Source organism: Vicia villosa, linkage group LG4 (assembly GCF_029867415.1).
Source record: "Vicia villosa cultivar HV-30 ecotype Madison, WI linkage group LG4, Vvil1.0, whole genome shotgun sequence".
NCBI classification, from domain to species: domain Eukaryota; kingdom Viridiplantae; phylum Streptophyta; class Magnoliopsida; order Fabales; family Fabaceae; genus Vicia; species Vicia villosa.
In genome coordinates this window covers 127957452-127983934 of record NC_081183.1, presented here as the reverse complement: position 1 = coordinate 127983934, position 26483 = coordinate 127957452, and the positions used below count along the sequence as shown (strand labels likewise).

The 26483-nt window shown below is 33.8% G+C and overlaps 3 protein-coding genes across 10 annotated transcripts in view; 2 read left to right on the top strand and 1 right to left on the bottom strand.

Moving 5' to 3' along the window:
- LOC131595186 (uncharacterized) overlaps positions 1 to 1636 on the bottom strand; it is a 45513-nt gene extending 43877 nt beyond the window's left edge. Inside the window, exons 1-2 of one of the 3 annotated variants that reach the window (XM_058867479.1) lie at positions 394 to 1635; positions 51 to 165 (exon numbers count right to left, since the gene is read on the bottom strand). In XM_058867479.1, coding sequence (XP_058723462.1) covers positions 63 to 165; positions 394 to 1229 — 939 coding nt within the window. In that variant the 5' untranslated portion in view covers positions 1230 to 1635 and the 3' untranslated portion in view covers positions 51 to 62. Of the gene's footprint in view, positions 1 to 50 lie in introns of all 3 variants that reach the window. The other 2 variants (XM_058867477.1, XM_058867476.1) reach the window with 2 other exon arrangements.
- A 6651-nt stretch (positions 1637 to 8287) lies between these two features.
- LOC131595184 (uncharacterized) lies at positions 8288 to 13243 on the top strand. 4 transcript variants are annotated; one of them, XR_009281744.1, is made up of 4 exons: positions 8288 to 9708; positions 10744 to 10777; positions 11222 to 11294; positions 12451 to 13243. XR_009281744.1 is itself a non-coding variant. In XM_058867472.1 (3 exons), exon 1 carries the CDS (start codon positions 8548 to 8550, stop codon positions 9694 to 9696), a length of 1149 nt encoding a protein of 382 aa, XP_058723455.1. In that variant the 5' UTR covers positions 8288 to 8547; the 3' UTR covers positions 9697 to 9708; positions 10744 to 10777; positions 11222 to 12444. The 4 variants fall into 4 exon arrangements, 2 of the variants coding, with proteins under 2 accessions (XP_058723455.1, XP_058723456.1); XR_009281745.1 differs by lacking the exon at positions 12451 to 13243 and having other exon boundaries at positions 10084 to 10777; positions 11222 to 12444; XM_058867472.1 differs by lacking the exon at positions 12451 to 13243 and having other exon boundaries at positions 11222 to 12444.
- Positions 13244 to 15772: 2529 nt separating this feature from the next.
- On the top strand, positions 15773 to 20133 carry LOC131595183 (uncharacterized). 3 transcript variants are annotated; one of them, XR_009281743.1, is made up of 4 exons: positions 15773 to 17102; positions 17521 to 17557; positions 18566 to 18638; positions 19763 to 20133. XR_009281743.1 is itself a non-coding variant. In XM_058867471.1 (3 exons), the coding sequence occupies exon 1, from the start codon at positions 15942 to 15944 to the stop codon at positions 17088 to 17090; it is 1149 nt and encodes a 382-aa protein (XP_058723454.1). In that variant the 5' UTR covers positions 15773 to 15941; the 3' UTR covers positions 17091 to 17102; positions 17521 to 17557; positions 19763 to 20133. The 3 variants fall into 3 exon arrangements, 1 of the variants encoding a protein (XP_058723454.1); XR_009281742.1 differs by having other exon boundaries at positions 18566 to 19293; XM_058867471.1 differs by lacking the exon at positions 18566 to 18638.
- The last annotated feature ends 6350 nt before the right edge of the window (positions 20134 to 26483 follow it).

Below are 26483 nucleotides of genomic sequence, written 5' to 3'. Positions count from 1 at the left end.
AAATTTCAAATAAAATAAGGCACAACAATGACATGTTAAGTTTAAAATACCTGAAAATCTGATCATGATATGCATGTTTTGTCGTCGGTGGTGCATGCAAGATTGAGCTTTTCCTCATACAGCTTTAATAGATAAGAAGACTCATTCTCGTAACGTTTTATAAACCTATCAAGAAAACTCTTCTCAGTCACTACAAATGGATATGTTAAGCCTGCATTCTTTTTTCGCAAGCCATTCTTAAGCAGAAATTGCACGACATGAGCCCTTGGAATTATCCTCTTTTCCAAACTTAACAAAAAAAACATTGGTTTCTTGGGTAGGATAAGTGCATCCCAGCCGAACTGATCGACCCAAAAACTCATGACTAAATTAATTTTAACAACGGATACTAACATACAATAAGGCTGCTTTCTAAATGCTTCAACAACATGTTCATCAGACCATCCCCATTTCTTAAATGCATCAACTTTGTCTTTCCACTTGGTTTTTGATACCGATATTTTGGCTTTCAATGCGATACCAAACTCTGTTTTTGAAGGATTAAATCCCAAATCCTTTAATTCTTTCACTAACTTCAGCATGTTAGGTTCCTTGAATATCCGACTTTGGTCCTGAAGCAATCTTGCAATGTTTGAGTCTGCCACTCCATTCTCAATCAACAATTTTATGTTATGCGGCACGAGATTGTCTCCGAAGAAATACGGGTTTTGAAACGCACAGGCAATAGTGTCCTTGTCGGATTGTAAGAATCTATAGGCCAATTCATAGGTTGGGATTATTTGATTCTTGAGGCTTGATTTGAGGACGAAAGGGTTCTTACTGACGAGGTTAACAATGTCGGAGTTAGAAGCGCCTTTGGAGAGTAAAAATTGAAACTTTGGTAAGATCCTTTTGGAGGGGTTGCAGGAAAGTAGCCATGGTGCTTTTTCAATGATATGACGGAGTTGGGAATGTGAGAAATTGTGGTTTATGAAGAATGTGAGAACAGAGTCAGGGTTTTGGGATGTGTTGAATTGAAGACGGTAATTGGAGCAAAGTTTGGAAGCAGATTGCGGGGAGAATCCGAAATTATGGATGAGGTAGGAGACTGCAAACGAGGTTGAATCGGAAGTGTTGGTGGAGAAATGAAGAGAAAATAGTGATGTGTAGCGGTGGAGAAGAGGATTAGGGTTTGGGGATAGTGGTGTTACGGTTTTGAGATAAATTAGGGTTCTAGGGAAGTTGAACATGATTGATTGATTGATGGAGTGAAAATTGAAAGAATAATACTGAGAAAATTGTTTGAAAGAAATATGAAGGGTTCAAATTCAATGGAATGAAGAGGAATACAATTGTTTTATTTTTGTCTCTCAGATTAGTAATACCTCCGGTTTGTTTGTTCTTCTGCTGGGTGCCGAAAATGGTGACTTCATGGTGTAGCTTGCCTAGGGGGTTTCACTCGGTCATCCAATTAACATTTCACTTCAATTTGTAGTACTAATAAACTAGTGTAAATGAATAAACTAGTGTAAGTGAACAGGGATAAGTGGTGGTGATTTTATGGAGTTTCAATAGAGAATTGTTGGAAGATGCAACCACACACTTCGTAAACAATGAAGTACATGAAGAAAAAGAAAAAGGTAATGAGAGAGAAGAGAATGAGAGAGAGATAATTCAGAGTGAAAATGATAATTTTCATTTATTATTTGAGATGAGGATGCCTCTAAGACATTATATAAGTGTTACAAAATGATTAAGACTTAAAACACATCCTTAAAATACAGAAAAAGGCCAAAGTTCGGGGATGTAACCGGTTAACACAATCTGGTAACCGATTACAACAGATAAAACACAAAAACTCAATGTCAAGTGTAACCGGTTAACGTGTTTCGTTAACCGGTTAACGCAACTCAAAAAAAGTTTTTTCCTTTTGCAGAAGTGTTTTTCCACCAGCTGTAACGGGTTACACTCCCGTGTTAACCGGTTACAGCACTTGAATTGTTAATTTTCACTCAACACACCACCTTAATTCAAGTGCTCCAAGTCCTCTATGCCCATGCCCATCTTCAACCTCTTGAACACATCATTTGTGACTTCCTTAGTCAACAAGTCAGAACTTGGTCCTCGCTTCTACAATATCTCAATCTTAACTTGCTTTCACTAACAAGCTCCCTCAAGTAGTGAAACTTCATCTCAATGTGCTTTCTCCTCTCATGTGCAATTGGGTTCTTAGCAAGATTAATAGCTAAAATATTATCAACCAATAGTGTGACAACCTCACTCTCATTGTTGCTCAACTCTTCCAATAGATTCATTAGCCACACGACTTGGCACATACATAACAAAGCGGTAATATACTCTGTCTCACAAGACAATAGTGCATCTACTGGTCTCTTCTTCGAACACTGTGAGATTGGTGTTTCACTGAACATAAAGATGTATTCAACTGTAGACTTTCAATCATCTTTATCTTTGCACCAATTAGAATCGGTAAAACTGAGCAAATTGCATTTTTTTTTGTCAATATCCACTGTGGGAAAGAGAACTCTGCAACCAGTAGACCATTAGACGTATCTTTGGATTCTTTTGACTGCTGTCAAGTGAGACACCTTCGGTCTCTCCATGAATCTACTCGCAATACAGACACTAAACGCCAAATTTGGCCGCGTATTGCTTAACTAATGTAATGGTCCAATCAACCTTCTATATTGAGCTGGGTTTATGTTCTGCTCCTTTTCATTCTTAGACAGCTGCAACCTTGATTCAGCTTGTATAATGGCTGCTGTCATACCTCAATTTTTTACCCTAATATTTCCCAATCATTTGCATTTCAATCATTAATCAAGATCACCATCTTGAGGTTTGATCTTTTAGCTTTCTGCTCACCTCATCTTTGGGGGAATCATCAAGCACCCATGTTTGTTTAACTTGTGAATATTTCTTTGATATTTTATACTAACCAAAATACAAAAAGATATATTTTGTCTTTCAAAATTTTTGTGCAATATAGGTGAGGGAATCAAGTGCGTTCATACCTCTTCTAAAGCTAGGGTTTTAAGGATCGATCCTCAATCAACTGGGCATTCATGGAAGCTAAATGGCTTAGACTTCAAGAGAGATTTTATTATCATCAAGTTCCATGTTTTCAGCATCTCTCCACCTCATTTAATCAAGTTCATCTCAAGATCATATGGCTTGATTCATCAAGAAACTTCATAGATTCATGTGCTTATTTCCATGCCCTTTTCAAAAATGTTTCATCAGGCCATGAGCCTCACAATCAAGTGTGCTTCAAGAAAACATCATTTCAAGGTCTTATGTACCTCTGTTAGCTGGCATTTTTGAAACCACGTTATTGTTGAAGAAAATCAAATATAATTGAGAAGATTGGAAGTCTTCAACAAGATGACATGATTGGTGAAATCCTGTCGAAGCTACCTTTTTGATAAGGAAAGTTGTTGGGCATGAACTTAAAAATATTTTCTAAGTTTTGATATTTGGTTCGACAGAAACGAGCATTCGACAGGAAAGTTAAGTCTGAATGAAGGTGTAACTGCTTTTTGTCCTGATTTATTGAATGAAGGGACGCGTGGAGCTTCAGGGCAAGGGAAGAGCGTGCCGAGCACAACGCGGCGAGCTCTGATCGAAAGATCATTGGGGACGATTATTTCGGACACAATCGAAAGACTGACACTCTTTTTAGAAGAGCTCTCTCTGACGTTGATAATTGCTTTCAAGTATTCGAGAGGCTTGATGCGCTTCAGATTTTCCAACTCCATGGAAGATAGTTTTGCGAAATTGTCGGTCGAAGTTGTTTTACCCTCGGGGGCATTTCTTGTTTTCACCGGATCAGGTGTTAGGTGTTGAACATAGTCTTTCTTCCCTTTGTTACCATCGTCTTGTTTATCATCTTCGAGATCATCCATGATGATGTCTTCATGGTAATTGAAAAGGTTGGCTTCATCCCATTCTTCTTCTTCGGTTTCTTCTTCATTGTCAGGCTCGTCATTCTTGGGTTCGTCAATCTTAGAAGAACCTTCTTCAGAGGAATTATCAGCAACTTTCATCTCAGTGTCTTGTGGCTGAGGGTATTCGACTGGTTTGTTGATCTCAGTCATAGATCCATTATCAGAGCTTTTTTCGGATGAAGTTAGTTGAATGGTGATGACATCAACTAGAGAGATTTGTTGATTGGGTTATTCGACAATAGTTTCATTTGAAACTTCTGCTGCATCCTAAAAATAATATTGAAATAAATGTTTTACGTGCCAGCCAAAGATAAAGAAATGAATGATCTTGCATGTAGTAAAAGGTATTTACCTTTGGATCTTTGACTTCAGGACTCAAGTTCTCGCTCTCAGTTAGTTCTATTACTTGTAATTGATTGGTGTCAATGTAAATGACTGCTGGAGGATGGGTTTTCTTCACCTTGATTTTGGTTGCCTTTGAAGTTGATTGGGTAGGAACCTCAGTAGTTTTCTGCTGCTTTTTAATCCTCTTCAAATGTTTGGCTATGTCAGGCAAGAAATCACCATCAGAATCATATTCGATGACTTGTACTTGCCTCTTCTTCTTGGGAGTTGGAGGTTTCTTGGCAGGCTAAGAGAGTTGAGTTGTTAATAGAAGTAACATAAAATATAGCAAAAAAGAGTATATTGGTTAAAACATACCTTCGTTGCAGTGGTTTTTTTTTACTTCTTCAGTCTTTACTTCAATAAAATCTTTGGCAGAAGATGTTTCCTTTGGGATCCTTGTACCTGCAAAAGATAAACAAGAGTTAACATGTGAATTAGACTATAAATTTGAAAGGAAAAAGTTGAGTCGAAGGACCTCCCATTCCACACCTTCAGGTAATGGAGAAAGCACACAAACATGTTCCAGGCCAATATGAAGGTGACCTTTGAAACTGTCTATGGTATGCTTAGTTAGAACCACTCGTTGGGCACGTTTTTTCGAGTCTTCGCGAAGGTTTTTCACAAAATTCCCACAAAAAAACTATTATAGAAATAGAGGGCTGAGAGCCACCGAAATCAGCAGTTGACAGTCAAGTGAATTTTGGAGGATACATGTTAAAAGCCAACTCGTAACATAGTTCAGGTTTAACATGTGAAGGTAATTTTAACGCATTTACCATTTTGAAAAAATTTCCTTTAGATTAACTGCAACCTTGTGGATGGTTCGACCTAAGTCATCAGGCCTGTAAACAGTTTCAAAATATTTCTGGAATTCTTGGATCTCCTTGATGTGGATCGAAGTACCTTTCTTGACCTTATTCTGCACAGAAGAAAAGGCTTTTGTTAAATGTTGAGTAAATCCTTCGACATCTAGAAATTCTTCAGAATAGTAATTGTCCCACCAGCTGTCGAATTCTTGAGTAAGGAGGAAACATGGTTGGAAAGTTACGGGAACTAACTTAGTTCGACCATAGTATCTTGTCAAAATCTTGCTGCTTTCTTCCTCTGTATGATTCATGTTCTATAGGAGAAGATTACCCTTTTGCTCGATGAGGGATTTTGGTAAAATATGGATAAGGCCAAATTGTCAAGCAACAAGATTTGGTTGATAGCTTAATAGGAAAATGTTGTTTTTAGATGGACGTAGCCTTAGAGGTATCACTCTTGGAGAAAGGAATAATTCCCAGATGTCGAAAGATTGTTTCTTGCTCTTTCTTGGGGGTAGGGAATTATCTCGTAAACCACTCAGGTCCAATTTTTCTGGCTGCAAACAGAGCCATATAAAGAGTAAAGTTGTGACGCTTCGCGAAGACCATCACGAAGTGGGTAAAGATTTGCTGAAGATCTTGTCCTTTTTCGAAAGGGGTTAATTGAGCCAGACGAACCCATTTGACTCTTCTATTCTTTATCTCCTTAGAATCACCATCAATAGGACTGAGATAGCGTAAAAAGGCCTGGAAGGTGGCGTTCAACCATAGTTGAAGCAGCCAAAAGGGTCCAGCAAATACGAAGTTCCCTTTGGGTTTTGGGTTCTTAAGATATGTAACTCCTTCGCCAAGGGACTCATAGAGGTGAATCAGAATCATCTCACTTAAACAAAGTTTGCGACCAACATGGAGTTAGTTGGTAATGATGATGAGCCTCTTCTCTATTTGAACAAACCTCGAGCAGAAGACGTAGAGACATAGCCATAGGATGAGAAACACAATATGTTCTCGATCAGAGACTTTATCAGTTGTTTTTGTCATGATAATGTTTGATATGAGTGTTATACGCTACCCAGGAGACGTCGAAGTCTATAGAGTCCTCAACTAGGTACGTGGGATCGAAGGTTTCACCAGTAGGTTTGAGTCCGACTATAGCATCTATATAGAACAAGGTTGGTGTCATCATTCCACAAGGAAGATGGAAGGTTTTATGGGTACTATCCCAGAAGAACATGGTAGCGACTAACATACTCGAACATTAAGTGGGTCCTACCTTTGACAACTCAATTAGATTGAAGATACCCATATCTTTTCAAAATTGGGATTTCTTCTTTTCTATTTTTGCTATCTAGGCTAAGTAATCACCATCTTTAGCCGGAGGAGCAGATCGAAAGACCTTAAAGCCCAGAGTATCATGATTGAAGAAAATTTGCACGCAAGGTATGAAGAGACGTTTTGAAGGCAAACATCATAATGAATATGGCGTCATGTGAATTGAAAGGTTTTAGTGGTGTCAAAAGTAATGGTAAAAATTGCCATTTTCTTCGATATGTCGAAAATAACATTTTGGGGGGTAATTTGTTAGCTGGAATTTTCGACACCACGTTATTGTTGAAGAAAATGAAATATAATTGAGAAGATTGGAAGTCTTCGACAAGATGACATGATTGTTGCAATCCTGTCAAAGTTACCTTTTTGATAAGGAAAGTTGTTGGGCATGGACTTAGAAATATTTTCTAAATTTTGATATTTGGTTCGACGAAAACGAGTATTCGACATGAAAGTTAAGTTTGAATGAAGGCGTAACTGCTGTTTGTCTTGATCTATTGTATGAAGGGAAGCGTGGAGCTTCAAGGCAAGGGAAGAGCATGTCGAGCGCAATGTGGCGAGCTCTGATCGAAAGACCGTTGGGGACAGTGATTTCGAATTCGTATATATAGGAGTCTTAGTGTTTAGATTCAGGGTGTTCATTTTTGTATAAGTCTCATTAATTAACTCAAAGTACCCGTGTGTGAGAAACGAGTCAGTCTGAGAATGTACGTATAAAAACACCATCTTTACATCCTTTTTTTTATGGTTTTATACAATTTTAACATTTCCAAAATTTTACATTCTTGTCATTTACATTACTGCAATTTATTCTTCAATTGCTTTTACAAGTCACAACGCTATTTTAAAAGATTCACATAGATCAAACGAACTTTGAAACGAGAGCATGATTTGTGTCGAATTGTTCTTCACTTTATACGAGAATATCTAAAATATAAAGCATATATCCTAGGACCAATCTAGTCGATCATGCGAGTAACCAAAAACTTTTTACTTTTGAAAAACTAGCGCTTGTTTACCAATTTTCACGGTAAACCATGCCCATACCACATCCAACAAAATGCTTATTAATAAAAACAACCAACATCCATTTGCCCCCAACACATCATCATACCATAGCCAAAATACGCAAGAAACATATAACACCAACACTTCCTCCTACCATAGCTAATACACCCAAACGTCATAACACCATGACATGTAACAAACATGGGGTTACCAAACACACAACAACCATTTCTTCATCTCTCCAACAAATAATTCACACCAATGTCGCCATTCAATCGTCTAGGACGCACACCAATAACCCCATCAACACAACCCTACTACTCTGGCATGGGTCAGAAACTCAATTACGAAAGTGCGTCAATGCTGACACAAGATAACTTATAAATGCAATAACTTATTAGAGAATCTGGTGATGGTGATGTTTTTGGGACTTCAAATTCTCAAACACCTGGGATGAATCTACCGTGAGCGCAATGAGTTAGGTTAGCTAGGGAGTGTGGAACCGGTGGCCAATATGACCAATGTAAAAGTAATTTAAATTAAATATTAGTATTTTTTTCATTTATTTTGTTAGATAATTTATTTTTATTAAAAAGACAATATAGTGGGGCGCCTGGTGAATTGGTGCTAGCTCTTAAGCTATGCGTGCAGTCGACAATTAGATTGATTACACCACATGTAGTCGCCAATTCAAATTGACGAAATTTCAGGCGGTCTATTGGTCCGGTTTTGCTGGACCGGTTCTCGGGTGGATCTCTGTGTAGTCTAAAAACAGCCCTATTTGTATGCAAAAAGCTTCATCTCTATGTAATACACTCATTTTAAAACGAGGGAGTACTCTTTCATTTGTATGCTGCTGCGGGTAAGAATTTCACCGGGGAAACATACAAGGTCCATAGAACAAGTATCACATTCTCTTCCTTCCCTTTCTCTTTCATCTTTCATTTACACTTTCGCTCTCAGTTTTCACTTTTCTTCGTGTCTTGCGTTTCTGCTTTTTTTTTTCTTCAATTTCTTCATAGTTTCCCCGCATAAGCATAAACTTCTTCAACTTAATTTTTGCTTTTAAAATGTTGAAAACTCATCGCCATAAACCCCTTCTCTACCTCAAGGCCTTAACTTTCACACTATCCCCAAAAAACCCATTACCATTTTCTCTCCATTTCTGCACCAACACTTCCAATTCAACCTCATTTGCAGTGTCCTACCTCATCCACAATTTGGGTTTCTCTCCACAATTTGCTTCCAAACTTTCCTCCACCTACCATCTTTATTTCAACACATCCCAAAACCCTGATTTAGTTCTCAACTTCTTCAAAAACCACGGTTTCTCACACTCCCAACTTTGCCACATCATTACCAAGCTACCTTGCCTACTTTCCTGCAACCCCTCCAAAAGGGTCTTGCCAAAGTTTCGATTTTTACTCTCCAAAGGTGCTTCTAACTCCGACATTGTTAACCTTGTCAGCAAGGGCCCTGTGATCCTGTCTCCAAGCCTGGAGAATCATATAGTACCAGTCTATGAATTGCTTTACAGATTCTTGCAATCAGACAAGGATACTATTGCTTGTGCAGTTCAAAATCCAACTATACTTAGCGACCATCGCGTGCCGCAGAACATTCAAATGTTGATCGAGAATGGATTGATAGACTTAAACATTGCAAGATTGCTTAGGATGCATAGCAAGATTCTCAGCACATCTGGCATTCTCAAGGTGGTGGAGGAAGTGAAGGATCTGGGGTTTGATCCTTCACGTTCCTTATTCGCAGTAGCGATGCTTGCCAAAAGGACAGTATCCGAGACCAAGTGGAAAGAGAAAGTTGATACCTTTAAAAGATGGGGTTGGTCTGACGAAGATGTTGTTGAAGCGTTTAGAAAGCATCCTCATTGTATGTTAACATCCATTGATAAAATTAATTTAGTCATGAGCTTTTGGGTCGACGAGTTGGGTTGGGATGCTATGGCCATTGCCAAATTACCAAGGGTTTTGGGGGCCAGTCTTGAGAGAAAAATCATACCAAGGGCATATGTTGTGCAATATCTTTTGAAGAAAGGTTTGCATAAGAAAGCAAGCTTAACTACTCCATTGGTAGTTAGCGATAAGTTGTTCCTTAACAGATATATAAAACATTATAAGGAGGAGTCATCTTCTCTATTAAAGCTTTATGAACAAAAACTGAATCTCGCACATGCCACAGACAAAATTAACATGTCATGAACAATTTTTCAGGTATTTTAGCCTTAACTTGTTATCTTCTTTCTTATTCAATTTAAATACTTTTTGGTACAAGCTGTAATTGTAGCTAGTTAAGTTAATTTGTTTCATTTCCTAACTCAGTCAAATGTTGGTTTTATTTTAATTGATATCTTATCTATTCAAAATCATGATGTTATTAGTCTGTATAATGGCATAATGCCTAATAATTTCCTAGTAATGCATGTAAAAGTTGAACTTTTCTTGCATTTATGGTCACAATACTTTTTGTGATAGATATCATTACTCCATCCATGTTTGTATAGTCCAATAATCTATGGCATAAGTTAAGCTATACACAAACTAGGTTGCTGAGCTCAAACTAATTTTAGGTTCCAGTTGCAACTGTAGTTACTTTGCAAATACCAAAAATGCAAATAGTTGTGGACAAATGCTGTTGTCATAATGGCCGCTATATAACTTTGATTATCTTCCAAACTCAATATTAAGGTTGTAATTATAGTTTTCTACTGCAATTATTTAACACACCATGCAATTAGCATCATGCCATAGTTTATCCATACAAAGCACTTGACTATTTGCTGCTTGTTATTTTAACCTCTTGGTGTTATTTTAAATGACTACATCATTCATTCAACAACTAAATTGCTCTAACAACATTTTGTCTGGAGTATTTGAAGAAATACTTTGCTTAACCGCTCTCGGATATTGTCTCAAATCCAAACTGGACTTCGATAACATCGCAGAGAATTTATTGGCCTTTAGTACTATTAAGTACAAAATCAATATCTTACTACCTATTTTGCTTATGTACTTGTACTTTTTTTACTATGTAAATAGAGGTTTGTTTAAGTATCTCACCTATAAAAGTGACAATCAAAAGCTTATGTTTGAATGAAGCAATATATAGAAAATTTGTGTCTTTTACAGCAAAATCATTTTTCAGATGTTGCAAATAAGATGTGAAAAGTATTTTGAATTGGATAGGATTAGAAAAAAAAAGAAAACTATATCTATATTCCAACTAACCGTGTAAAATCAATATTGCAGATTCACACAATTTCTAAGGAAGGCTTATGCATTGGTAAGTAACTCTTCTGATTTCTAAATAGTTTTCCTTTGGCTCTCTACACACCCGATTTCAAATTAAGATTTAGCATAGTTTCTATTACTGATGTACAATGAGATTCAAAATATTTGTTCTCTTTTCTGTAAGAAGACCGCACATCTATATTATTTTAGAACAAGCATCAGACACTCCACGATATTCTGTTTCGGTGGATGACTTTGAAACTGAATCTTGTTTCTTACACTTTCAAGAAATAAGAGCATTTCCTAAGAACTTACACCAGCCAGTAGTAGACTTTCTAGTGACATTATCCACCTCTTAGATAGTAAGTGACATTATCCTCTTGGAAGACTTTGACATATTTTCAATATTGTTTCAAAAGTGACATTATCCACCTCTTAGATAGTAAGTGACATTATCCTCTTGGAAGACTTTGACATATTTTCAATATTGTTTCAGATCAAATTTTGGCTGTCTGCATTTTTTTTTGTATGGACTGAGGTTGCTGTTTGATTGACATTCTGCTAAAAGGGTATCAACATAATCTTCTACTTTCAATCTGAATTGGATTGATAATTTCTATAGTAGAATCATAGAGCTCATACAACTTCCTGAGAAGGAACAAACACATGGTTCAGAACTTGATGATATGTCAAAAATGCTATATGGTACCTGGTTGGGATTTTGAGAACTTGATGATTTTTTTATGGATGGTTGATAAGTATTTCTGAGAATAGAAATGACCTTGTTTTTATTGTGTTGTTGCTTTGTATGTTAGCTCTTTAAAATGTTCATGAAAATGTGCCCATGGACGAAATATACGGAATAATACAATTAGTAAAATGAATTTGGTACCTCACAAAATGACCAATAGGAGAACTTAAATGAATTTATTGATATAGAAATTCATGGACTAAATTGACATGACTATTTTGAGGGACCAAATTGATATTTACATTGCAACAAAAGCATATGGTCCTTTTTCTGATTCATTTTGGTTGTTGATGCCACTAAATCATTTAATTATTCATCTTTGTTTTTTACTTACACCTACTCTTGAAATTATAAGCATCAATGCTTTCCCATTCTATTCTGTATCCAAATAGAGAGTTAGTGAATGGTTGATGATGGTCATCATGGAAAGATTTTTGATGCCTTGGTGAAAATTTTCTGATGATCGAAGAAAATTGTTAATTAGGAATTGATCTTATTCCCTGCTATAAATTATTTACTTTTCTGTAATAGCTTTGATAAATTAGACTAAAAAATATTTGTCATTATAATTTATACTTATCTGTAATTACCGATACTATTATATATAGTATGAAATGCAATAGAGAAAGGCATCAATCTAATTTTCCTGACATGATATTAGTAGGTTCGATCAAATTTGGAAAGTCTTGTTATCTTGGCTGAACAACGATATTCCACTGGTTCACTCTTGTAATCGCGTTCTTTGTTTGTGTTTGTTTTGAAATCCTTTCTTTCGAAATTGAAACCTTGTAGTTACTTGCGATTCTAAGTTTTTGATTGCCAATTCGTTATTTCGTCTTGGAGATTTTCATTGTTGTGCTGTGATCGCAATTGATTCTTGGCCTTCTTCGTTTGATTGTGATTATGTGTCGTTTGGTGATTGCAGATTATTGTTTGGCTCCGATTTAATCTATTTCAGTGGTTGTTGATTGCAGATTGTTGATTGTTGTTCGGTGATTACAAATTGTTTTTCGGTGATCGCATATCTAGTGCTCGTTGTTCGATGACCGTAGATCAAATATCCTTGTTAGCAAAGTTTAGTTTATTGAGAGAAAAAAAAGTGTTAGTTGTATCATACTTTAGAAAATGAGAAAAAAAAATTGTGTCTGTTTTACCGGCAAAAATTATTCTGCAATTTCAGTTCTAGATGTATATTAATGGAAAGGGATTATAGAGTCGCCTAGATAATGTTTCTAAGGCACCGATAGAGAAAATAACTTTAGATGCGTGGGAAACTAATGATGCTCAAATCATCACTTGGATTCTCAACAATAATGATCCTCAGATGATTAATAATTTGCGTTTTTTTCAACTGCAAAAATCTCTGTGGTGATATGTGAGGATGGGGAAAAATATTCTCCCATGGTGGGAATTAGAGACAGGGATGGAAAATAAATTAAGGGGCGAAGCGGAGAGTGAAGAAGCATCCTCTAAACATTCTCTATCTCGTTGACATCCATATGTATATGACTTTGATTTTGATTCACAGTTATATAGTAAGGATGATTATAACCTGTCTTTGAGTTTTTTTTACAGGAAAAGTTTTTTTTTTTTTTGAAGTCGTTGGATGTAGATCACAATTTTGATGAAAGGAAGGAAATGCTCTTGTGTGGTATCTGTTGATGGATGCCCATTTGGTCGTCAATGATAGTTGTGTCTTGACTAGATTGGACTTATGGATTGGATTGGTTTTTATGGACCTCCTGCTAGCCCGAAATAGATTTAAATAGATAACCATTTTTAATAAAAATACACATCAATATTAGTGACTTAGGATATGTTTGTTTCAACTTTTTTTAATTTTTTTTATAGTATTATATATTTTTGTTTAAATATTTTTACAAAAAGTTAAAATAATATTTTAAATAAAAAATACTATTTTAAGTATTTCATTATTTTTCTATAATTTTTTTGGATATCAAAGGTTTCAAAAAGTTAATTAAATTTAAAATTATTTTAAATAATTTTTTATAAACAAATTATGTAATTCTTACTGTTTAAGTCTTTAATAATATATATTTATATTACTAAATGTTAAGATTAATTTTATAATTTATTGAAAATGAGTTAAAAAAAATTGTTTTAAAATTAAATTTTCATAAAAATTAATTTTAAAAATATAAAAGAAATCATTTTTTAAAGCTAATCCAAACCCGCCTTTATTCTTTTGTGCACAATTTAAATTAAAGCATGCGTTTCTTTGTAAGCTTGGTGTTATTCCTTTTGTGTACCTGGGGCTGCTCATTGGTGGTAATCCTCGAAAGTTGAAATTTTGGCAACCGGTGGTGGACATCATTAGAAAAAGGTTATTAGGGTGGAAGTGTCGTAATCTGTCTTTGGGAGGTCGTTTGATTTTTGTTGAAATCTGTCATGTCCTCTATTCCGGTGTACTTTCTATCCTTTTTCAAAGCACCGCTAGGTATTATTGCTTCTCTTGAATCTTTATTTAATGTGTTCTTTTGGGGAGGATCGGAGGAGAGGAGGAAGATAGTGTGGTTTGATTGAGATACTACTTGTTCGAGTAATAAGAATGGAGGGTTAGGCGTCAGAAAGTTAAGGGAGTTTAACGAGGCTTTATTAGGGAAATGGAGTTTGAGGATGTTGGTAGAGAAGACATCTTTGTGGTATCGTGTGTTAGCATTCCAATATGGTGACAATGGGGGGCGGTTGAATATAGGGGCAGCGGGGAGTCGGTGTGATGACAGAGTGTAAACACAATTCGTCAAGGGCTGGGTTTGAATGTTCCTGGGTAGGTGACTAAGAATATTCAGCGTGTTGTTGGTAATGGTGAGAATACCTTGTTATGGAGGGATCCTTGGTTGGAGGGAGAGGTGATGGAGGATAGATTTAGGAGGCTTTTTAACTTGTCGGAATATAAGGATGCAACAGTAGCTCGGATGTATAATTTAGGGTGCGGGGATGGGGGCAAGCGTGGAGTTGGCGGAGACGGTTGTATGCACGGGAGGAAGAGTTGTTGGGGGATTGCATACGGGAGGTGGGGACAATGGTTCTGCGAGAGGCGGTGGAGGATTCGTGGGTCTGGCGGCTTCATTCTTCACATTGTTATAATGTTAGTAGTGTTTATCATTTGTTAACGACGACAAGGGATGTTCAGTTGTTCCGTGGTTCTCAGGTGTGGTGGTTGAAAGTGGTTCCCCTAAAGGTAAATATTTTTATTTGGCGGTTATTTTGTAATAGATTACCGACAAAGGATAATTTGATGCGGCGTAATATTTTAGCGGAGGAGAATCAAACTTGTTATAATGGTTGTAAGGAGACTGAGGATAGGGATCATATTTTTGTCCGGTGTCCGCATTTTAGTATTGTTTTGCCGATCCTAGCAGGGTGGCTTGGTTTTGTGTCAGTCTTTCAGGGCCAATGGAGGGACCATCATGACTATTTTGTGGCTTTGGTGGGGGAGGATAAGGAGTATCGTATTGTCTTGCATGTCATGTGGATAGCAGCTGTGTGGGGAATTTGGAAAGCACGTAATCAACAGATCTTTCAGAATTCGCGTTTGTCGGTGATGACAATTGCTGAAAAGGTTAAGCTTCAATCGTACTAGTGGTTGAAATCTTATTTTATGGGTAGACTGGGCCGAATCTTGGCCCAATCCAGAACTATATATATATATATATATATATATATATATATATATATATGAGGAGGGATCAAATTACACCCGAAGAGTTACACCACGAGTTACACTCGTTCAAAAACTACATTTCGAATTAATATTTTTTAAATTCAACCGTTGGATTGAAACATAATATCATATAGATCATACCTATAAAGTTTGAGCTTAATCTATAATGATTTACTATATGATCAAGATATCCAAAGATTAACGTCAAAATGAGCTTTCATATAACGTTAATTTTGATGTAATTAAATGACATAGTAAATCATTATAGATTAAGCTCAAACTTTATAGGTATGATCTATATGATATTATGTTTCAATCCAACGGTTGAATTTAAAAACTATTAATTCAAAATGTAGTTATTGAATGAGTGTAACTCGTGGTGTAACTTTTCGGGTGTAATTTGATCCCTCCTCTATACTCTCTCAAATACTCTCTGTGGGGACCCATACATGCTTCAACCAATTAAAAAATGAGTATTTGAGAGAGTGTTGCTATATATATATATATATATATATATATATATATATATATATATATATATATATATATATATATATATATATATATATATATATATATATATAATATTGTGAGTAGTCGTTGGTAAACACTCTCTCAAAAGTATATTCTTATTTTGGTGCTGTAAGAATTTCACCTGCGAAACAAGTATCCATCTTCTTCCCTCTCTTTCATTTACATTTTCGCTCCCAGTTTTCACGTGTTCTCGCAAAATCATATACCTTCTTCACCTTCAAATTCAACTTAATTTTTGCTTTCAAAATGTTGAAAACTCACGGCAATAAACCCCTTCTCTACCTCAAGGCCTTAACTTCCTCACCATCCCCTAAAAATCCATTACCCTTTTCTCTCCATTTCTGCACCAACACTTCCAATTCAACCTCATTTGCAGTATCCTACCTCATCCACAATTTTGGATTCTCCCCACAATTTGCTTCCAAACTTTCCTCCACCTATCGTCTTCATTTCACCACATCCCAAAACCCTGATTTAGTTCTCAGATTCTTCAAAAACCACGGTTTTTCAGATTCCCAATTACGCAATATGATTGCCAAGGCACCTGGCCTACTTTCCTGCAACCCCTCCAAAAGGGTCTTGCCAAAGTTTCAATTTTTACTCTCCAAAGGTGCTTCTGAATCCGACATCGTTAACCTTGTCAGCAAGGGGCCCGTGATCCTGTCTCCGAGCCTGGAGAATCATATTGTACCGGTCTATGAATTGCTTTATAGATTCTTGCAATCAGACAAGGATACTGTTGTTTGTGTAGTTCAAAATCCAACTATACTCAGCGACCATCGCGTGCCGCAGAACATTAGAATGTTGATTGAGAATGGATTGATAGACTCAAACATTGCAAGATTGCTTAGGAAGCATAGCAAGATACTCACCACAGCTGGTATTCTCAAGGTGGTGGAGGAAGTGAAGGATTTGGGGTTTGATCCTTCAGGTTCCTGTTTCGCAATAGCGTTGCTTGCCAAAAGGACAGTAACTGAGACCAGGTGGAAAGAGAAAGTTGATGCCTTTAAGAAATGGGGTTGGTCTGACGAAGATGTTCTTCAAGCGTTTAGAAAGCATCCTCATTGTATGTTAACATCCATTGATAAAATTAATTTAGTCATGAGCTTTTGGGTCGACGAGTTGGGTTGGGATGCTATGGCCATTGCCAAATTACCAAGGGTTTTGGGAGCCAGTCTAGAGAGAAGAATCATACCAAGGGCCTATGTTGTGCAATATCTTTTGAAGAAAGGTTTGCATAAGAAAGCAAGCTTAACTACTCCATTGGTAGTTAACGATAAGTTGTTCCTTGACAGATATATAAAACATTACAAGGAGGAGTCATCTTATCTATTAAAGCTTTATGAACAAAAACTGAATCTCGCACATGCGACGGACAAAACTGACATGTCATGAACAAATCCGCAGGTATTTTAGCCTTAACTTGTTATCTTATTCGATTTAAATACTTTTTGTTCCTAACTCAGTTAAATGTTGGTTTTGTTTTAATTGATATCTTAGCTATTCAAAACCATGTAGTCATAGTTTTCTACTGCAATTATTTAACACACTATGCAATCAGTATCATGCTATAGTTTATCCTTACAAAGCATCGTTTTTCAGATGTTGCAAATAAGACGTGAGAAGTAATTTGAATTAGATAGGATAAGAAAAAATAAAGAAAACTATAGTTGATATGTTTCATTTGATTTAAAGAAAATAAGATTTGATTAAATTGAAATTATTTAAACGACATCGACGGAGTTATTTGAGTTGTTGAGCTTACTCATCTTTTGTTTATGTCATACTATTCCAACTAACAGTGTAAATAAATTCAACATTGCAGATTCACACAATTTCTGAAGAAGGCTTATGCATTATTGGTAAGTAATTCTTCTGATTTCTATATAGTTTTCCTTTGGCTCTATACACGTCTGTATTTCAAAATTCAAACTAAGGTTTAGTATAGTTTCTACTACTGATGTACAATGAGATTCAAAATATTTGTTGTCTTCTTGAGCCACTAAGAGGAATATCTTATCTGTCAAACTGAGAGATATAGGTCTGAAAACCGAGTGTTCTCCCTTAGGAGAATTCTCATATAAATACAGATTAAATTACAAGTTAAATGGCTGACTCAGCCTAATAAATCTGCAACTAACATATATGCATATATGCAGTTTAATATACTAATTAATAGTTCTAATTCTAGCCCAAAAAAGAGCTATTGCAATACATACATTTATGCACAACTATTCTACTTAGTAAATACCAATAACAAGTGCATACCTTAAATTAAACCTATTGACACCCCCTCAAATTGATGGTGGTAAATCAACAAGTATCATTGCTAACTAAAAAATTGTGTCGCTGACATGTCGATGTGTTAGTGAAGATGTCAGCTGTTTGAACAGATGTGGAAACATGAGGTAGATTGATGACTCTGTGATCAGACTTCCCGGATAGGGTTACAATCAACCTCGACGTGCTTCGTTCGTTTATGGTAAATTGGATTTGCTGTAATTTGAATAGCACTAGTGTTGTCAACATACAATAAAGTTGGTTGTGCTTGAGAGAATCCAAGTTCTGTAAGACCACACATCTATATTATCTTAGAACAAGCATCAGACACTGCACGATATTCTGTTTCAATAGATGACTTTGAAACTGAATCTTGTCTCTCACACTTTCAAGAAATAGGAGCATTTCCTAAGAACATACACGAGCCAGTAGTAGACTTTCTAGTGGCATTTTCCACCTCTTAGATATTATCCACATATTGACATTATCCACCTCTTAGATATAGTATGTCAGAAATGCACTAGTTATTGGTATTTACTAAGTGACATTATCCTCTTGGAATTCTTTGACATATTTCAATATTGTTTCAGATCAAATTTTGGCTGTCTGCATTTTTTTTTGTATGGACTGAGGTTGCTGTTTGATTGACATTCTGCTAAAAGGGTATCAACATCATCTTCTACTTTCAATTTGAATTGGATTGATAAGTTCTATAGTAGAATTATAGAGCTCATACAACTGCCTGACAAGGAACACAACACATGGTTTAGAACTTGATATGTCAAAAATGTTATTGTGGATGGTTGGGATTTTGAGAACTTGATGATTTTTTTATGGATGGTTGATAAGTAGTTTTGAGAATAGATATTGTGTTATTGCTTTGTATGTTAGCTATTTAAAATGTTCCCATGGACGAAATATACAGAATAATACAATTAGTAAAATGAATTTGGTCCCTCACAAAATTGACCAATAGGAGAACTTAAATGAATTTATTTATATAGAAATTCATGGACTAAATTGACAGTGACTATTTTGATGGACCAAATTGATATTTACATTGTAACAAAAGCATTTGGTCCTTTTTCTGATTCATTTTGGTTATTGATGCCACTAAATCATTTAATTATTCATCTTTGTTTATTACACTTACTCTTGAAATTATAAGCATCAATGCTTTCCCATTCTATTCTGTATCCAAATAGAGAGTTACTGAATGGTTGATGATGGTCATCATGGAAAGACTTTTGATGCCGTGGTGAAAATTCTCTAATGATCGAAGAAGATTGTTAATTAGGAATTGATCTTATTCTCTAATGTAAGTTATTTACTTTTTTGTAATAATTTAGATAAATTAGACAATAGAATATTTGTCATTATAATTTATACTTACCTGTAATTACCGATACGACTATATATAGTTTGGAATGCAATAGAGAAAGACATCAAGCTAATTTTCCTGACATGATATCAGTAGGTTCGATCAAATTTGGAAAGTCTTGTTATCTTGGCTGAACAACGACAATCCACTGGTTCACTCTTGTAATCTTGTTCTTTGTTTGTGTTTGTTTTGAAATCCTTTCTTTCGAAATCGAAACCTTGTAGTTGCTTGCGATTCTAAGTTTTTGATTGCCAATTCGTTATTTCGTCATGGAGATTTTCATTGTTGTGCTGTGATCGCAATTGATTCTTGTTCTTCTTCGTTTGATTGTGATTATGTGTCATTTGGTGATTGTAGATTATTGTTTGGCTTAGATTTAATCTATTTCCGTGGTTGTTGATTGCAGATTGTTGTTTGGTGATTGTTGATTATTGTTCGGTGATTACAAATTGTTTTTTGGTGATCGCAAATCTAGGGCTTGTTGTTCGATGACCGTAGATCGGATATCCTTGTTAGCAAAGTTTAGTTTATTGAGAGAGAAAAAAGTGTTTGTTGTACCATGAAGGACTTCCATCCAAATTTTCTTCATGGTTCCACATTCGAAGAACAAATGGTCCATTGATTCTACCTCTGGACAGAAACAACAACTTGTATTGTCGGTCATACCAAATTTACATAATCTGTCTTTTGTTGCCAATCTTTCGTGACAAGCAAGTCAAAGAATAAAGTTGGCGCGAGGTCTCGCATTATTCTTGTACATAAGGTTTTTCCAATTCACTTTCTATAATCCTGCAGCTTCCTATACATCTTGCCCATGTTGAGATTGCTCTCTTTCATGATTTCGTCAAAATCTTTCATTTGTGTGTGATCATCCCTCTGACTTAGTACGGTCTTCACAATCCAGGAATCAGTTGTTTTACTCTGGAAATCCATCAGATTTCCGTTTCTAATAATACGCTTGTATCCCTTTTATCCAAAGAGAATCTTATTTGCCACTCAAGTTCCAAAGCAACTTCATTAAGTTGGTTTTATTCCACATTTCAATGTCGATAACTACTAAATGTCAAGATTAATTTTATAATTTATTGAAAATGAGTAAAAAAAAATTTATTGTTTTAAAATTAAATTTTCATAAAAATTATTTTTAAAAATATAAAAGAAATCATTTTTTAAAACTAATCCAAACCGACCTTTATTCTTTTGTGCACAATTTAAATTAAAGTATGTGTTTCTTTGTTAATATGGGAAAAAAGTAGATTGAGTAGATGAAATGCTACCATTACTAAAAATATTTTCTTTCCAAAATATATTAACTAATACTTGATAAACCAAATAAGCCTAACATACATTTAATTGATAGAGTTAAAATTAATAATATAAATAGTAAAAAATATGTTTTCTATTGAACCAATGCAAAATTTAAATGAATTTAATTTTATGATTTAAATATTTATCTTTTATTTTTTATTTTAAAAGAAAGAAACTACAAAACTATACAAATTTGTGTCTATTATAAAATAAATAGTAAGATGCTTGAGAGACATAATTCTATTACTCATAACACATTATTAGCACGAAACTCTGAGATACCCATTTATGTTTGTTAATAAGGAGCAACAAACTCTGAGACAATCATTCAATTTTACTGATGGCAAGATATGTATTTATATTTCTTTACATTAACCAATGAAAAACAACATCACCTATTTTTTTTATATCAATGATTGTGTATATTTCATATTTTTATAATATTTATTAGTAACAAGTATTTGTTGCGTATTTTTTTATTTTATTAGGAACAAATATTTGTCATGCATTTTATTTTGATGCAATGAACATATATGAAGTATCTTATTTTTGTAAATTGACATTTTAACATCTATTCTTGGTCGACCATTGGTAAAAAAAAAAAGATGACCTAATTATTCAACCAAAATTCCGAAGGTACAATGTAATTCCTATTATGGAACTCCATGATAATTGGTCTGTCACCTATCGTTAGATATCATCAGATGGTCTTTTACACTCCACGCCAAAATGAAAGGGAACCTCCATTACTAATTCATATATATGATATCTCATGTAAAACTTGAGATTCTGTCTCTCTTTAATCTATAACTCCATGCGACTTAATGTACCTCAGAGTCTGCATGAGATTAGGATTGCACATAAAATTTTTGAATTCGTGTGAAGGTAGAAACCTTATAGTATTCAATGACTCCTTAACTCCACAAAATAGTATTGAAAACTCCTCTCACGACGATCATCACCTCTAATTGACAGGGGAATAAGAATGTCCGTGAAGAGTTGACATAGTCGAATTTGACGTGCGAGAAGACGAAATCCTACATGATGATCAAGACTAAGAACTTGAGGCTAGTTCTACGCTGAGTTTGAAATCATCAAACTTAATGATAAACCAACACAGACAATTTATATAGGCGTTGATCTACCACCCACAGTGAAAAAGGGGCTTGTTGAGTGTCTCAAAGCCAATTATGTCCTTTTCGTAATCTCTCTTAGCGAGATATTGGACATTGACTATGTCAGATGCCATTAGTTGAATATCGACCCTTCCATTTGATACATGGCTTAGAGAAGAAGACAATCATCTGAAAAGGTTGAAGTAACCATGAAGTTAGTCCAACACTTGCTTAATTCTAACTTTATCTCCGAATTGAAATACACATAATAACTTTCTAATGTCGTATCAGTAAAAAAAAGCCTAAGGAAAGTGAAGAATATTTGTTGAATATACTAGCCTCAATCGAGCATGTTCCAAAGATTTATATCCCCTTTCAAACATAAATAAGCTGGTAGAAAGTTTAGTAAGTTACAAACTCTTGTCGTTCATGAATGCGTACTCCGATTATAACCAACTATCCATGTATGAGCCAGATAAAATATGTCAAAAATATAATTTTTATATTTTAATAAGTTAAGTTTATATTTAAATAAATATATAAAAGATAAATATATAAATATAATTATAATTAATATGAAACATCTTATTTTCTAAATTCTCCTAAATTGTGGAAAAACAAAAAGTGGACCAGAAAGGGTTTTGCTCTCCTCTATTTATTTTTGATGCTCATCTTATAAATTGAACAAAACATATATAATATTAATTATTCTCTCATCTCATCTTCATTTACCCAGTAACAATAGACTAAGATTATATTTGAATTGGTTATATATAACAGAGCGAAGCGAAATGAAACATTATAGAGTGAAGTGTAGTGGAGCATAATGGAACATAGATTCCATTCCTTTTTTGTGTAATTTTTAAAATTTGATAGAACAAAACAAAATAGAAGAATTAGATGAAATAGATTTTATTATGTTCCATTCTACTTCAATTATTATTTATCTATTATTTGTTAATTAAAACAATAAAAATTTATTATTTATCATTTCATTCCACCCAACTACCCATACAAGATTAATAGAATATGATAGAAAGGAATTATATAAATTTATGTTCTATGGTTTGAATTAACTAAAAGATAGAATACATTTCATCTTATTTTATTATTTTATATTATTTTTTCACTCTCTTCTTAAACGGAATGAAATTACTTTATTCTGTCAAAAATAAATACTGAAAAATAGAATAATAATTGTCCCATTATATTATGTTCCGCTCACTAAACGCTTGGGCCTTGAGAGTGTGCTCCTCTCAAGGTCTCAAGTTCGAAACCCGCTAGGTTCAAATTGCTTATTAAAAAAAAAAAAAAAAAAAAAAAAAAATTAAGCTCGTTTCATTTTACGAATCTTAGTCTTCAGTCACTTTGGAGATGTTTGTTTTCCTCCTTCTTCTTCAAAATAGATTGTTGTACAACAAAAAACAGAGGATGGCTCATAGCTTCTAACCATTTTCAGATATTCTCTATTGCTGCGGCTCTATCGATTTCACCTAGCCAGCCAACAAGGTACGTAAATAGAAGAAACATCCTCTTACAACTTTCACATTTCCATTTCCTCTCATTTTTGTTAGGAACCCAATCTCAATTTTCAATTGTGTGTGTGTGTGTTCTGTTTCTAGTTTTCATTCTTACACCTTCTCCACTTTCATTTTCAATTCAACACCAATTCCCTCAAAAAACCCAAAACCCTTTTCAAATGTTAACAATTCATCGCCACAAACCCACTCTCTATCTCAAAACCTTAACTTTCCCACTAACATCCCCAAACCCTAGGCGCCGTCTAAGGTGGGCAATGTCCATAGGTCTCTCACCGTGAGAGACCATTTTTTCTTTTTTTTTTTGTTTCAAATCAATGACAGCCACTGGATATAAGGTGGATATAAGGTGTACCACTATTATTATAGATCTCTCCACACTCAATAAAACACTCATGTTGAATTGCTCTCATTTCTCTCTCCATCTCTCACATCTTCTCTTTTCTTCTTTATCTCTCACATATATTTATTACTATTAAATAAATAAATATTAAATAATTTGACCTATACTTATTGTACTATTAACAATAATTAGTTTCACGCTATTTCTCTTACAAATATGATTCTTTTTTTTTTACATTTTTATTAATAATATTTTAAATCAATTTATTATATTTATAAGTTTTTAAACATATTAATTCATTCATAATCATTGTAAAACTTTGTTTTTAATTAAAAGCAAAATTTTATTAAGATTACAATAAATAATAGTTAATTTGTATTTAAGATAGTATTTAATTCGGTAAAAAAACAGATAGTATTTAATTTTTAGATTAATAATATTTTAATTTTAATTTAATTATAAGAAAAAGTGTGTTATTTTTCAAATACGGAGAAACTGTGATATTTTTCAATCAACAAAATATATTTACAATACAATAGATGTTATGTTATTGATTAAAAAAATAATTAAAAAGAATTACAAAGACATTGCGGTCTTATATAGATGCATCCTATCAAATATAAAGATAAATATACTATTTAAATTTAGAACCTATTTTTATCAACTTCCAAGGTATTTTAATATTTATGTAAATTAACAATAATGTTAAATTATTCAATTAATTTTTGTTATACTATTTTTGAATTGATGATAATATTAAGTATTAAATTATATGAACAATAATTATAAAATTTGTTTTAATTGTTAATAATGTATTAAATTATATGTTTAATCTTTTAATTATACGCGTAAAGAAATATTTTGATCCAAATTCTATTAAAATAATTAATAAAAAAATCGGTGTCATTGATTTAAAAAGACGAAAAAATAAATATGTCAGTTTATAAGTCGTTGATTAATACAAAAAAATTCTAACAATAATTGTATTAAATTTTTTATTAAAATATATTAATTGGTATTAAATTTTAAATTTGTACTATATGATCATTATAACAATAATAATTACTTTTTTTGTACAATTATTAAAAAATAAAAGTAGCTATACTTAAAATAATTTAGGAATTTAAACACGAGAAAAAATATATTATTATTTTTAATTATTTTTATTAATAATATTTTTATTTTGAAATTATTTTTAATTTAAAATACAATAAGTTTTAAGAGAATATATGTAAAAGTGAGCTATATATTATTAATAATAATTTTTAAGAGAATATATGTAAAAGTGAGCTATATATTATTGATGTAATAATTTAGTAATATATGTTATTAATGTGAATAAGAGAAATATATGTCTCTTATAAATTTATTTAAAATACTTCCGAATTAATGAGTAGCTGGAAATAAGTTTTTGATTGATCAAAATATTTTTATAAATAATATCGAAACAAAAATAATATTTACATATAGCAAATATATTGGTCCAAATAATATTTATAAATATTTATTAGTGAAAAAATGTCAAAAAAAAAAAGTAAGAAGGGGAGAGGGGCGCTTGCTGTCCACATTTTTAGGATGGATTTTTTTTGTTTTTTTAACCAACATAAAAATGATGACTTTTTCAATGATAAAGATTATCACTATATTAATTATTATTATTACCAGCTTTATGATTAATAAAAAAAATTGATTAATATTTAATATAGGTTTCAGATATTTATTTAATTTTTATTTATTTATTAAACAATTGACTAAGTCAACTAGCCCTAGTACTATTCATCTTCTCTATCACCAACGGCGGCCGACCATCCCCACCCCTAACCTTCTGCATCACAAAAAACCCCTAATCCAACTACTGATTCAAGCCCAGATCAAAGAAATTGTGAAATTCAAAAAGGAAAGATTTTATTTTCATCATCAAAACTTTATTACAGAGAAATCTTAACAAAACCAGAAAAGGAAATCAAACATAAATTGAATCAAGATCAAATTACATACAAATTACAACTCAGAATTTGTAACAAAGTGAATCTCTAATTTCCTAACTCAGAATTCTAACGCATAAACCAAATCGAAAATCAATCATAAATTTTGAAACGTAAAATCAATAATTTTCCTAATCGGAATCTCTAATCTACACCTACAAGTGAAAATCTAAGATCCATTGCAAAGGGGGGGAGAAAAACCGGAGCCGAAAAACTCAGAGTGAGGATTCAGAACCGTATTCAGAAGCACTTTCATGGTCAAAACTATTTTTTCACTTTCTTCAACCTCACCACAACAACAACAACCTACGTCGAAAAAGCTCCGACGTCCTCATCGACTGTAACACCACGGTGATTGCCTTCCTCTGCTCGTCGTAGAACCACCACCACACACCGACGATGATAACGCGTTTCCGAGCCACCTTCGATTGTTGCCACCAAGATCATTTACAGGCTAAAACTACCAAGATCTATTTAACCTGCAAATATCAAACAAATATATGAAAAATTTACCATGAAACACCTTGAAGTGAACCAAAACTTCCAAGATTTATTTTACTTGCTAATACCAGATCTGGATAACTTGAAAGTTAAATCTAAACATCTTTCAGACACTAGATCTGCATAGTGCACACCCAACAATCTAAATCAAAACATAAAACTAAAATATTACAAAAACTCATACAAGAAAGAAAAATCATTTTTATAAATATAAAACTTCATCTGTTTAAATGTGCATCCATGGAGGCGTTTATGGAGGTTGATGGTGTACTCTCTGGTAACCACCTCTTCCTTCCTACCGGCTCCGGTCTTCTCCACCATTTTCACTTGTGACGAC

Excerpts from the sequence above, each read along its gene's own strand:
- LOC131595184 (XM_058867472.1), top strand. The coding sequence starts at position 8,548 with ATGTTGAAAACTCATCGCCATAAACCCCTTCTCTACCTCAAGGCCTTA.
- LOC131595183 (XM_058867471.1), top strand. The coding sequence starts at position 15,942 with ATGTTGAAAACTCACGGCAATAAACCCCTTCTCTACCTCAAGGCCTTA.